Source organism: Delphinus delphis, chromosome 20 (assembly GCF_949987515.2).
Source record: "Delphinus delphis chromosome 20, mDelDel1.2, whole genome shotgun sequence".
NCBI lineage: Eukaryota > Metazoa > Chordata > Mammalia > Artiodactyla > Delphinidae > Delphinus > Delphinus delphis.
This window is the reverse complement of record NC_082702.1, coordinates 25,772,739-25,786,492: the sequence shown is the minus strand read 5'-3', so window position 1 is coordinate 25,786,492 and position 13,754 is coordinate 25,772,739. Positions and strand designations below refer to the sequence as shown.

General features: G+C 45.3%; 1 protein-coding gene across 5 annotated transcripts in view; it reads right to left on the bottom strand.

Moving 5' to 3' along the window:
- The window catches only part of TENT4B (terminal nucleotidyltransferase 4B), a 64,387-nt gene extending 51,231 nt beyond the window's left edge, over nucleotides 1-13,156 (bottom strand). For all 5 annotated transcript variants that reach the window (XM_060000034.1, XM_060000032.1, XM_060000033.1 and 2 more), the window contains exon 1: nucleotides 12,309-13,156. In XM_060000034.1, coding sequence (XP_059856017.1) covers nucleotides 12,309-12,937 — 629 coding nt within the window. In that variant the 5' untranslated portion in view covers nucleotides 12,938-13,156. The remainder of the gene's footprint in view (nucleotides 1-12,308) is intronic.
- Between the last annotated feature and the right edge of the window lie 598 nt (nucleotides 13,157-13,754).

Sequence of the window (13,754 nt, the reverse complement as noted above, 5' to 3'; positions counted from 1 at the left end):
GAATGAAGTACTGATACATGCTACAACACAAATGAACTCTGAAAACATGCTAAGTGAAAGAAGCCAGACACAAAAGGCCACATATTATATGATTCCATTCTTATGAAATGTCCAGAATCATAAATCCAGAGAGACAAAAAGTCTGTATGAGGCTTCCAGGATCTGAAGGGGAAGGGGATAGTGGAGTGATAATGGGTACAGGGTTTCTTTCTGTGGTGATGAAAACGTTCTGGAATTAGATAGCTGTGATGGTTGCACAATCTTGTAATGGTCTAAAACCACTGAATTGTACACTTTAAAAGGGTGAATATGATAGCATATGAATTTTATCTCAGTAAAGATAAGTAGAAAAATAGAAGAAATAATCCTCACTGTGGCACAGGCTCAGCTAAAAACATGTCTTTTAAAAAACAAAAGACTGGGGCTTCCCTGGTGGCGCAGTGGTTGAAAGTCTGCCTGCCGATGCAGAAGACACGGGTTCGTGCCCCGGTCCGGGAAGATACCGGGAAGATCTCACATGCCACGGAGCAGCTGGGCCTGTGAGCCATGGCCGCTGAGCCTGCACTCTGTAACGGGCGAGGCCACAACAGTGAGAGGCCCGCGTAATGCAAAAAAAAAAAAAAAAGATTGGAAACAAACTAAATGTTCAACTGGGGACTGGTGAAATAAATTAAGGTGCATTCGATCACTGGAATACCATGTCCACACACAGTAGGTACACAGAGTCATACTAAAGGTAGTGGGGTATTTTTAAATGCTGTAGAAATGTATTTCATATGCAAGATATTTGTCACATTAATACATTTTTTTAAGTCAAAAAAGTATGCCCAAAATAGTCTGATACCCTTCTCCCAAAGTAGAAAACAATCTTAAGATAAAAACCAGTTCTAAGTTCTGGCCTCCAGATTGTGAGAGAATAAATTTCTATTATTCAAAAAATTTTTTTCTAGGGGCTTCCATGGTGGCGCAGTGGTTGAGAGTCCGCCTGCCGATGCAGGGGACACGGGTTCGTGCCCCAGTCCGGGAAGATCCCACATGCCGCGGAGCGGCTGGGCCCGTGAGCCATGGCTGCTGAGCCTGCGTGTCCGGAGCCTGTGCTCCGCAACGGAAGAGTCCACAACACTGAGAGGCCTGTGTACTGCAAAAACAAACAAACAAAAAAATTTTTCTTTAAATCGGAAAAAAAATTTAAGTATACCCATAGTGGAGTCCATATTGATAGACAGAAAAAATGAAATATAGTAAGTGTATTAAATATATTTAATATTATAAAATTATAAAAAATATCTACACCAAAATATGCTAACAATAGTTATGTCCTGGTACTAGTATTATAGGGGCTATTTTTTCTTCCTTTGGTTTAGCTGTATTTTCTAATTTTTTGACAATTAGCACTTAGTAGTAGTATATAAAACATATGTTGATTTTAAAAACAAGTAATCTGGGACTTCCCTGGTGGCACAATGGTTAAGAATCCGCCTGCCAATGCAGGGGACACGGGATCAATCCCTGGTTGGGGAAGATCCCACATGCCACACAGAGCAACTGAGCCCACATACCACAACTACTGAGCCTGTATGCTGCAACTACTGAAGCCCGCGCATCTAGAGCCCAAGCTCCACAACAAGAGAAGCCACTGCATTTCTCTAATGATTAATGATGTTGAGCATTCTTCATGTGTTTGTTGGCAATCTGTATATCTTCTTTGGAGAAATGTCTATTTAGGTCTTCTGCCCATTTTTGGATTGGGTTGTTTGTTTTTTTTGTTATTGAGCTGCATGAGCTGCTTGTAAATTTTGGAGATTAATCCTTTGTCAGTTGCTTCATTTGCAAATATTTTCTCCCATTCTGAGGGTTGTCGTTTGGTCTTGTTTATGGTTTCCTTTGCTGTGCAAAAGCTTTGAGGTTTCATTAGGTCCCATTTGTTTATTTTTGTTTTTATCTCCATTTCTCTAGGAGGTGGGTCAAAAAGGATCTTGCTGTGATTTATGTCATAGAGTATTCTGCCTATGTTTTCCTCAAAGAGTTTGATAGTGTCTGGCCTTACATTTAGGTCTTTAATCCATTATTTTTGTGTATGGTGTTAGGGGGTGTTCTAATTTCATACTTTTACATGTACCTGTCCAGTTTTCCCAGCACCACTTATTGAAGAGGCTGTCTTTTCTCCACTGTATATTCTTGCCTCCTTTATCAAAGATAAGGAGACCATACGTGTGTGGGTTTATCCCTGGGCTTTCTATCCTGTTCCATTGATCTATATTTCTGTTTTTGTGCCAGTACCATACTGTCTTGATTACTGTAGCTTTGTAGTATAGTCTGAAGTCAAGGAGCCTGATTCCTCCAGCTCCATTTTTCATTCTCAAGATTGCTTTGGCTATTCGGGGTCTTCTGTGTTTCCATACAAATTGTGAAATTTTTTGTACTAGTTCTGTGAAAAATGCCAGTGGTAGCTTGATAGGGATTGCATTGAATCTGTAGATTGCTTTAGGAAGTAGAGTCATTTTCACAATGTTGATTCTTCCAATCCAAGAACATGGTATATCTCTCCATCTACCTGTATCATCTTTAATTTCTTTCATCAGTGTCTTATAATTTTCTGCATACAGGTCTTTTGTCTTCTTAGGTAGGTTTATTCCTAGATATTTTATTCTTTTTGTTGCAATGGTAAATGGGAACACTCTTGCACTGTTGGTGGGAATGTAAATTGATACAGCCACTATGGAGAACAGTATGGAGATTCCTTAAAATACTAAAAATAGAACAACCATACGACCCAGCAATCCCACTACTGGGCATATACCCTGAGAAAACCATAATTCAAAAAGAGTCATGTACCAAAATGTTCATTGCAGCTCTATTTACAATAGCCAGGACATGGAAGCAACCTAAGTGTCCATCAACAGATAAATGGATAAAGATGATGTGGCACGTATATACAATGGAATATTACTCAGCCATAGAAAGAAACGAAATTGAGTTATCTGTAGTGAGGTGGATAGACCTAGAGTCTGTCATACAGAGTGAAATAAGTCAGAAAGAGAAAAACAAATACCGTATGCTAACAAATATATATGGAATCTAAGAAAGAAAAAAAAAAAGGTCATGAAGAACCTAGCGGTAAGATGGGAATAAAGACACAGACCTACTAGAGCATGGACTTGAGAATATGGGGAGGGGGAAGGGTAAGCTGTGACAAAGTGAGAGAGTGGCATGGACATATATATACTACCAAAGGTAAAATAGATAGCTAGTGGGAAGCAGCCGCATAGCACAGCTATGGTGATCAGCTAGGTGGTTTGTGACCACCTAGAGGGGTGGGATAGGGAGGGTGGGAGGGAGGGAGATGCAAGAGAGAAGAGATATGGGAACATATGTATATGTATAACTGATTCACTTCGTTATAAATCAGAAACTAACACACCATTGTCATGCAATTATACTCCAATAAAGATGTTTAAAAAAAAAAAAAGAGAAGCCACCGTAATGAGAAGCCCTCGCACCGCAACGATGAGTAGCCCCCGCTCCCTGCAACTAGAGAAAGCCCGCGCACAGCAACGAAGACCCAACACGGCCAAAAAAAAAAAAACACCAGAAAACAAGTATTCTAAGGAAAAGTGGTATTAACACCTCAAACAAAGAAGAAAACCAAGGGTGAATAACTAAATTTAATAAAGACATCAAATTTAAAACCTCATCACAGACCTAACACTTTATTAAATCCAAATTACTAGAAGATAACTTTTAAAACTCCACAACCGGGCTTCCCGGGTGGCGCAGTGGCTGAGAGTCCGTCTGCCGATGCAGGGGACACGGGTTCGTGCCCCGGTCCGAGAAGATCCGACATGCCGCGGAGTGGCTGGGCCCGTGAGCCATGGCTGCTGAGCCTGCGCGTCCGGAGCCTGTGCTCCGCAGTGGGAGAGGCCACAACAGTGAGAGACCCGCATACCGCAAAAAAATAAATAAATAATAACGGAAGAATCCGCCTGCCAATGCAGGGAACATGGGTTCGAGCCCTGGTCCGGGAAGAGCCCACATGCCGCGGAGCAACTAAGCCCGTGTGCCACAACTACTGAGCCTGCGTACTAGAGCCCACAAGCCACAACTACTGAGCCCACGTGCCACAACTACTGGAGCCCGCGCCTAGATCCCATGCTCCGCAACAAGAGAAGCCACCGCAGTGAGAAGCCTGTGCACTGCAACGAAGAGTAGCCCCCGCTCGCCACAACTAGAGAAAGCCCGCACACAACAACAAAGACCCAACGCAGCCAAAAATTAAAAAAAAAAAAAAAAAAAAAAAAAAAAAAACTCCACAACCACAATCCTAATGCATCCTTACTCTTGCTTTGGCAGAAATTTACAATACAATAAATTTACAATTTATAGGGCTTCCCTGGTGGCGCAGTGGTTGAGAGTCCGCCTGCCGATGCAGGGGACACGGGTTCGTGCCCCGGTCCGAGAAGATCCCACATGCGCGGAGCGGCTGGGCCCGTTAGCCATGGCCGCTGAGCCTGCGCGTCCGGAGCCTGTGCTCCGCAGCGGGAGAGGCCACAACAGTGAGAGACCCGCATACCGCAAAAAAAAAAAAAGTACAATTTATAATACAAACTTGACAGTGCTAAAAGTTACGTTATTTTGACAAAATCAAAACAGTGACTAAAGGGGCTGGTAAGGGAAAGATAAGAAACCAGGTCCTAATTCTCAGTCCAGAAAATGGTTCCAATGAAACATGGTTTATTCTAGCATAGATATGAAGAAAATATATTTATTCTACACAGTCTGAAGGCACTGTTCAGATGTAAAAATACTGTAAAAAAACCAAAAAAAACCTTACTACCACCACCAACAAAAAAAGTCACCACTAGGGACTTCCCTGGTGGCGCAGTAGTTAAGAATCCACCTGCCAATGCAGGGGACATGGGTTTGAGCCCTGGTCCAGGAAGATCCCACATGCCGCAGAGCAACTAACCCCGTGCACCACAACTACTGAGCTCGCGCGCCACAACTACCGAAGCCCTCGCGCGTAGAGCCCATGTCCTGCAACAAAGAGAAGCCACTGCAGTGAGGAGCCCGCACACTGCAACAGAGTAGCCCCTCTCACTGCTAGAGAAAGCTTGAGTGCAGCAACAAACACCCAAAACAGCCAAAAAATAAATTAATTTAAAAAAAAATCACCACTAACCACGGGGTTTACTCCCCAAAATATAACCAAGCCAACAGAAAATAAAGTTTATTCATAGCATATGAAAGGAAGGACTCTAAATTTTGAAATCAACTCTGAAGTTATCCTTTTATATGTTTTTAGAAAATGAAAATAAAGCTCTACTTCATACTAGTTTCTAAGAGAAAGCAACACGTAAAGGAAACACTGTAAAGTAATTCAATGATAAAAGAGTTAAAGTGATATTGCTAAGTATAAAATCAAAGCAAATCGAAAAGTAAGGCCCTTTTAAGTCAATTTTACTTACAGATTTTTAATTGCAGACATTCTCAATACTGCCAAGAAGTTTTTAAAATAAAACTTAAAATTAGGTGGAGTTATTTATGAGGTGGTTAATATGATAAAAGCATAATAAACTATTGCTATTCATATGAGAACAGCTAAAATAAAAAACAGTAATAATACCAAATGCTGGCGAGGATGCAGAGAAACCAGATCTCACATACATTGCTGGTAGGAATGTAATGTGATACAGCGACTCTAGAAGAGAGTTTAGCAGTTTCATGTGCTTACCAAATGACTCAGCACCTTTGGGCATTTATTCCCCCCAAAGTGAAAACTTACATTCACATAAAAATGTGTACTACATGAATGTTTATAGCAGCTTTATTTGCAATAGCCAAAAACCATATAAACTCTTCCGGAATGTCCTTCGCCAGGTAAACTGTTAAACAAACTGTGGTACATCCAAATTTTGGAACACTACTCAGCATTAAAAAGGAAGGAACTATTAAACATGCAACAATTTGGAAAGAACTCAAAGGAGTTATGGTAAATGGAAAAAAGTCAAAGTAAAGTACTATATGATTCCATTTATATAACATTTTCGAAATGAAAAAATTATAAACATGGAGAGCAGATCAGTGGTTGTTCGAGGTTAGAGATGAGGATGCGTGTGCGTGAAAATAAAGGGACGGCATGAGGGATCTTTGAGGTGATGGTATAGTTCTGCATCTTAAAGACGGCGGTGGTGGTTACACAAATCTACACATGTAAAATTGCACAGAACTAAACACACACACACTACACAAATGAGTGCACGTAAGACTGGTGAAATCTGAATAAGGCTATGGATTATAACAATGTTGATTGCCTGGTTTTGATATTAAACTATAGTTATGTAAGATGTTACCACTGCACGAAACTAGGTGAAGGGAACATGGGATCTTTCTGTACTATTTTTTGCAACTTTCTGTGAATCTATATTTCAAAATAAAAAGTTTTAAAAAATTAGATGGGGCTATGCATGAGAAGGTTAATATAAGAAATACAAAAGGTTTAACACAGCATATGGAACATGGTAAAAAGGCTCCATGAGCACTTTTATTTTATAGAGCACTTTTAATAAAGCAACTAATTTGAAAACACAGGTTTCTGTATACTATTCAAACTATTTCAGCAGAAAGCATGACTTGAGCTAGAATTCCAGAGTTCAGTTACCAGATACTACATGAAATCTCTTATGCACATGGCAAGATTTTTTTCCACACTCTGAAACCCTTCAAGTGATTAAGGAGCCAGTACACAACAAAACAGCTCCACATTCAGCTTTTTCCCAAAATCTTTAACTCAAATTTCCACATAACCCAAAGCCCTTAGTATTAAAAAAAAGTCTCTAATATCATTAAGTAACTTATAGGATGGAAATAAATTAACACCTGCTGTTTGGGTTCAAATTAATGAAAAGCCTAGTTCAAGGGCATCCTCAACTTCGATAAATATTCTCTCAGAAAAAAATAATTTCCTGTCATGGTAAAAATGGTAAAAATGAATTTAAAGTCTTTTTGGTGTTCTGTAGCAGCTGAGTCCCTAACAAATATTCAGAGGGTTAGGCCATCCTCTGAATCCCTGAAGTAGGCTGAGCTGTCCAGCCAGTTCTGTAGGAAAGAGTCAAAATAGCAGTCTCAGACCAGCTGCTGGGAACTGGACCCTAATTCTTCAAATGAGCATCCTCTTAGGCCTACAGCCCCTTCAAGACTACTCCATACCTATGTGTGTATAAATGATTAATATATACAGTCTCCAGTGCAGTGGGTGTGATCCTGAAATAGTTTCCTCCACAAAATTTTACTCTAAAGGACAAAAAGAAAGCTGAGTAAAATCATACAACACCTTGCTTTTCTACTTTCCATAGAAAAGTGGCTTAAATTTTTCTCAGGTATAAGAATACCTAACCACAACTGTCTGACCAGTCCAATACCAGCAAGGAAGCCCTTGAAATTTTCTCCCCATGGACCCTTCTGGACTCCTAACACTAGGATTTACTGGTAGCGGTTTCACGGAAGAAGTTGTGATGTAAGGCCATCTACCACCCCAGGACCAGAACTGCTGTAACACACACTCCCTCCTCCTCCCTACCTTAGACTTTCCTAGTATCCCTTTCCCATGCTTCCTTTCCAGAAAAAAACTAAACCACGGTAGATTCCTAAAAGCTCTAGTAATGGTTTCTTTCTGCCTTTCGGCACCTAAAAACTTTATGGGTGTTGAAGAAAATTCCACACGCTAAAATGCCAATGATTCTGACGGTGTGACAGTGTTCACTGTCACAGATTTTAGACAGAAAATGAGTTGTGGCATGGAAGCAGCTTAGTTGAACACAGTATACTAGATTTGAAATTCTCAAATATGAATTACGTTGTTAGTGTAGAATCTACACTGCAGAAAACCTAATGTCTTCTTGAAAGCACATTTAAGCACCCAAATGCAGTAAAATTCAATAGCCTGAAGGACCTAGTTCAGTGAAGAATTACTGTGGGCTACATTTGCAAATGCACAGAAATTATACTTAGAGCAAACCCTTGGAATAAGGCCTCTAAATTCTTTCATGTTAATCTGCCTGATCGCTTTGGAGCCCAGCACTAACACCAATCCCACTGATCATATTGTGTAGAAACAGTCAGAAAGAGGCCATAAGGCCAGGGCCAAAGAATAGCGTTAACATCTCGGACTTACTACGATACAGCGTACAACACACATAAGAAAGGACACTGCCCCACTGCAGTAAAGATGACTGTATCTCAGCCCCAAAATTTCATCTCCCTGCTAGACAGTTCTATCTAAACAGCACCATACCTTTTGCTCCAAACCAACAGTCATAACCCTTATTTTCAACAATAACACGAACATTACCCTAGTCACTCAAATTCAAAGCTGTTATTAAATCCATGAAGGGAGTCAGAATCTTTTCCATTCTTACCTTGTGGTACCTTTCACATTCACTCCTTCCCATTCCCATACGCATCATCCCAGTTCAAGAAATTATTCCTTCAACCCAAGTTTCCCACCAGGGACTTCTTGATGTCCCACAGTCAAATTCATACTCTAAAACGTTGTTTTGAACAAGTCATCCAAGCCTTGAAAAAATATCTACAGAGTTGGCAGTGCAGCCAACACAAGCCTATCCTCATGAGCTTGGACAAGCGCCAAGCACCTTCCACAAGAAGTTTCTGGACACCTGGACGCAGGACCCAGGACTCTGAATCTGCCAAAGTTTCTCATGTTTGGTACCTTTTGGCATCTCCTCTTTCTCCATTATGATCAACAATTAAATCTCTGAAAAGCAAAGGGCTTAAAGTTCATTTTCACGGACAACCAGAAGCGGCAGGCGGACTCGTCCTACATCATAGCCAGCGCTGAAAGGGGATGAATTCCAAGAAATAGAATAAGTGAAAGCAACTTTATAAAGAAAAAAAGAAGGCTTCCCTGGTGGCGCAGTGGTTGAGAGTCCGCCTGCCGATGCAGGGGACACGGGTTCGTGCCCCGGTTCGGGAAGATCCCACATGCCGCGAAGCGGCTGGGCCTGTGAGCCATCGCCGCTGAGCCTGCGCGTCCGGAGCCTGTGCTCCGCAACGGGAGAGGCCACAACAATGAGAGTCCTGCGTACCGCAAAAAAAAAAAAAAAAAAAGATTCTAACCTAAATAATCCAAACTATAGAGAAACTCATAGTCACAAAGAATATTGAACAATGTATTGAAATATAAAATGCTTAAAATAGGGATGAGTTTAAGTAAAATATGATGTAACCACTAGACAGAATAATACACAGCTATTAAAATCATTAAGTAAAAAAGAATGAGTCTATGGACTTCCCTGGTGGCGCAGTGGTCGAGAGTCCACCTGCCGATGCAGGGACATGGGTTCGTGCCCCGGTCCGGGAAGATCCCACGTGCCGCGGAGCAGCTGGGCCCGTGAGCCATGGCCGCTGAGCCTGCGCGTCCGGAGCCTGTGCTCCACAACGGGAGAGGCCACAACAGTGAGAGGCCCGCGTACCGCAAAAAAAAAAAAAAAGAAAAGAAAAGCAAACAAACTCCTCCCTGGATCTGGGGTACACAGAGAAGGCTGAGATGGTAAGCCCAGGTGAGTTTTAATTTTGAAAGAGAACCATGAAAACTTCGGGATGAAATCCAAACATCTTATTCTACATTTAAGAAATTTCCATCTTACCTCAATTTAAAAAAAAGAAAGAAATTTCATCTTAACTAGTGACCTAGTGGGTAAGAGAAAACATATACATAAAAGGAAAATCAAACATAAGCAAGCTATACCAAGAGCATGAAACAAGTACTACAAGATTTCAGAGGAAGAACCAAAAAAATCATGAACCTGGGCAACAAAGTCAGGATTTTGAACTGGATCTTGGAGTGTTCAGGGAGTAAGTCAACCAGTCTGGCCAAAACAAAGAACACAGAGAGATCAAACATGTGAGACAGAGTGTGTATACAGCTGTCCCACAGTTCCAGTCCACTGTCCATGTGCTTTTTCTTCCTCTCCCTATCTGGACAGTCATGTCAGTTCAGAGGCCAGGGACCACCACGATTTGTTAATCTGTTAGCTAAATGTCAGTCATCCCAAGAACTCAGAATAGTTTTACTGTATTTAATCTCAGAATAGCGTAACATTGAGGTGCACTCTGAAATCAGATTTTTTAAAATACCTGTATTAAAAAAAGCAAAACTTTTGTAAAAGTCAAGAAATAAGGATCCGTAAATCACAACAAGAATTTTTAAGCACCCAGACACTTTTACAAAAACACCCTTAGGAACCGCTTAATAAAATTTAAAAAATTTAACTGCTGACATCCTCTAAAGAAGGAGGCGAAAGAATGGAAAGTCTGATGAAGCGATAAGCAGTTTTAAGACAGGTTTACAATCAGTTTTTAAACAGTAATCCCTCTGGGAAATGGAAATTCCTCTCCTTAATCCCTTTGAGGACAATATAATATTTGAATCAGGACCAAGAACATCTTGCTTCTACCTAAGTTCAAATGTGAGCCTTTTACAGTATCCTCAACATTAAATAGCAAGTGAAAGAGAGGAGAATTTCTAATCTATCAAAAAGAGAGGCAAGCCAGCATTTTGGATTTATAATGTTATCATTGCTACATACATATGCAGAAGCTTCAGTAAAATGAAACTAGGGAACTTCAAGATTTTAGTTTACAGTGATTACTTAACTGGAGCTTATTCCTGTGAAATGAAACTACCAGAATCCCTCAATATCAATTTGCTTGTCACTAAACCACAGGTTTATGCTTCATCTTGGAAATGCTAACAGGATGGAACCATGAGCCTTTTATTAAAACGAGATGACCATGGAGAGCGCCCTTGAAGCTTAGCAACAGAGGACTAAACCCAAAAAGGTTCCCCTCTGGAAAGTGAGGACAGGTTTGATATGTACCCCAATGCCAGTCCTAAAATGCTTGACTACATCTTCCATAAAAGGTGGGAGTTGTAATAGTAGCATACAGCAGACACCAGCCCACTAGAAGCAGATGGAACCCACCAACTCATTTTACCCAGACCTTCAAAAAGGTACACAGAACTCTCTCTGCTTGCCAAAGCAGGGCAGATCTGAATGGATGAATCTAAGAAAAGGTTTCACAAAGGACTACTAATGGTGATTTCATTTGCCTACTGTAGCCCACAATGTAAAACAGGATCTGAAAAATGAAAAGCAATTTTAAAGCTCATTCTCCATACTCAAGCTAAACACACACACACACACACACACACACACACGGCCCAAAAGCTTTATTTTACAAAAATTTTTAAAAAGGACTCTATAATCTATTCCAGCACAGGGGCTCTTCCAGAAGGGAAATCTAGCTGGAAACAGTCCCTGTTTATGTACATAATTCACTAGGGGTCAGGTAAGATTCCATTTTGTAACAGCTGAACTTTAAACAGAAAGTCATTAGTGGTGCAACATTCATTCATTAGCATAAAGTTACCCCCTAGAATGAAAAGCACTGGCTGTCTCTGCCAGGATGACAACTTTACAGGGAGAAACTGGGGCCAAGGACCATGAACTCCTAGAAAGTTCTATCCGCCTGAGAAGAAGAGCTCACCATCTCCATCAGCCTAAACTTAACTGTCACCCCATTCCTCACTCCCCACAAAGCAAGGCATCGCTAATATAAGAAAGTTTTAAAAATAAAAAATAAAGAGATGGGCCAAGGGTCAATAGCAGGCAAAGCCTTTCAGGGCTGACACGGATTCCTGTTTGGGATTGGGGGAGGGGGAGGAGCTTTCTGGATGTTTCTATTCTTGGCAAGAAAAGCACCTCCAAGTCCTGTACCGTCAAAAGGCACTAACACAGGAACGTTCTCAGGGAATGAATGATTTGCCTGTGCTAAGCGACTTCATTTTGGGGTGTGATGATGGCGAGCAGGGTGGGGAGGGCTAGAGGGCTGGAGAGGGAATAGAGGGAAGGTGTCTTTGACTAGGGGGGATGGGAGGAAAGACTGGATGGATAACGGGGGGGGGTCCAGGGAAGGTGTGGAGGGTTAAAAAGGAGGATGTGGATGACTAAGGGAGGTGAGGGGAGGGTGTGGATGGCTGAGGGGATGTCCAGAAAAGGCGTGGAGCTGAGGGGGAGGGGGGAAAGCTGTGGACCGCTAACCAAGGTTGGGAGAAGGTATGGATGGCGGAGGGATGGAGCGATGGCCATCAGCCCCCTGAGGACCAGTAATGAAGGTAGGCAGAGGGGGGTGGCCTCACCCAGGCTCCCCCCCAATCCCCCTTCTGTGGGCGTGTGCCCGGCTGCGCGTGTGCAAGGGCCAGGCCGCCAGGCCGCAGGGCCACCACTCACCCCACGACTCCCTGGTTGTAGTTCCTCCGCTTCCACGGGGTCCCGCTGTACAAGCCCCCGCTGCCGTCGGCCCGGCCGCCCCCCGCGGCCCGCCCTCCGCTGGGCTGCAGCAGGCTGTAGTTGAGTCCGTAGGTGCTGGCCTTATTGTCGCGCTTCCTCTTGTTGCTGCTGCCCGAAGCTGGGTCGGCGGGTTCCGCGGCGGGGACGGCGGCCGAGGAGTGCGGGGACGAGGACGCCAAGGGGGACGGGGACGCCGAGGGGCCCGCGGCAGCCCGGCGGGCCCAGGCCGCGGGCTGGTGGTGGTGGTTGTTGTTGTTGGTCGTCTCCAGGGGCAGGAAGTCCCGCTGCTCTGCCGGCAGCGCGTGGCCGCCCAGCAGGCGCTCCCCGGAACGGTACATGCCGGCCGGGGCCGGGGCCGGGGCCGCGCCGCCCGGGCTGCCGGTGCTGCTGCCGCTCCCGCCGGTGGCCGTGCTGCTGCCGCCGCCGCCGCCGCTCGCGCCGCCGCTGCTGTGACAGTGGTGGTTAAAGTAGAGGTTCCTCAGTCCCTGGGTCGTCTCCCAGATCTGCATCCACAGACTGTTGGACGGTCCGAGCTGCTCTGGCTGGAACCAGGCGATCCTCGGATCCATCAAACGGCGGCGGCCGCTGCCCCCGCCCCTCCTGGCTGCCCGCAGGGCCGCCGCCGCCGCCGCCGCGCCTCAGGCGCACGCCCGGCCTCGGCGGCTGCTGCTGCTGTTGCTGTTGCTGCTGCTGCTGCTGCTGTTGCTGCTGCTGCTGCTGCTCCCGGCCCGCCGCGGGCGGCGCGGTCGCGCTGTGAGCCCGGCCGGCGCCGGCGGCGTCGCTCCCGCCCTCGGGGGCTCCGCGGGCCCTCCCCCCCTCCCTCCGCCCCTCTGCCGAGCCCCTGTCACCGGGGTCCCCGTGCAAATGGCGGCTGCAGCGGCGGCTCTGGAGAAGGGTGATCGTCGGCGGCGGCAGCGGCAGCGACGGCGGCGGGACGCGCCTGCTCCGTAGCGTCCTTGCTCCTCCGGCCCCGGGGCGGGGCCGCTGCCGGGTCCGCCCCTCACGCCCCGCCCCCGCCCCGCCCCCACAGCGCGCGCCGCGCCGCCGGTCCAGCCCCAGAGGCCGCGCGGTGCGTCACAGAGGCCGCGGGAAGGTGTGTCTGGGGCTGAAACCGCCCGGCCCAACCGTCCCGGCGCCGGCTAGGGAGAGGGTAGCACGCACCTGGGCGTCCAGGCGCCCCTGATGCGCGTGCCGCCTCCGGTCCCAGTTTCCCGGTCCCTGAGGCTGGGTGGGGCCGGACGGAGGTCGCCGCCCCCTCCGCAGGGAATGGATTGTGGGAGGTGCCGTCCCGCCCACTGTCCCCTCCCCCAGTCTGCAGCGCCGGGACCCCCTGGGCTTCTCCGACCCCTCCCGAGATCTCCGCTCTAAGCAGTGTTCCAGAGGGGA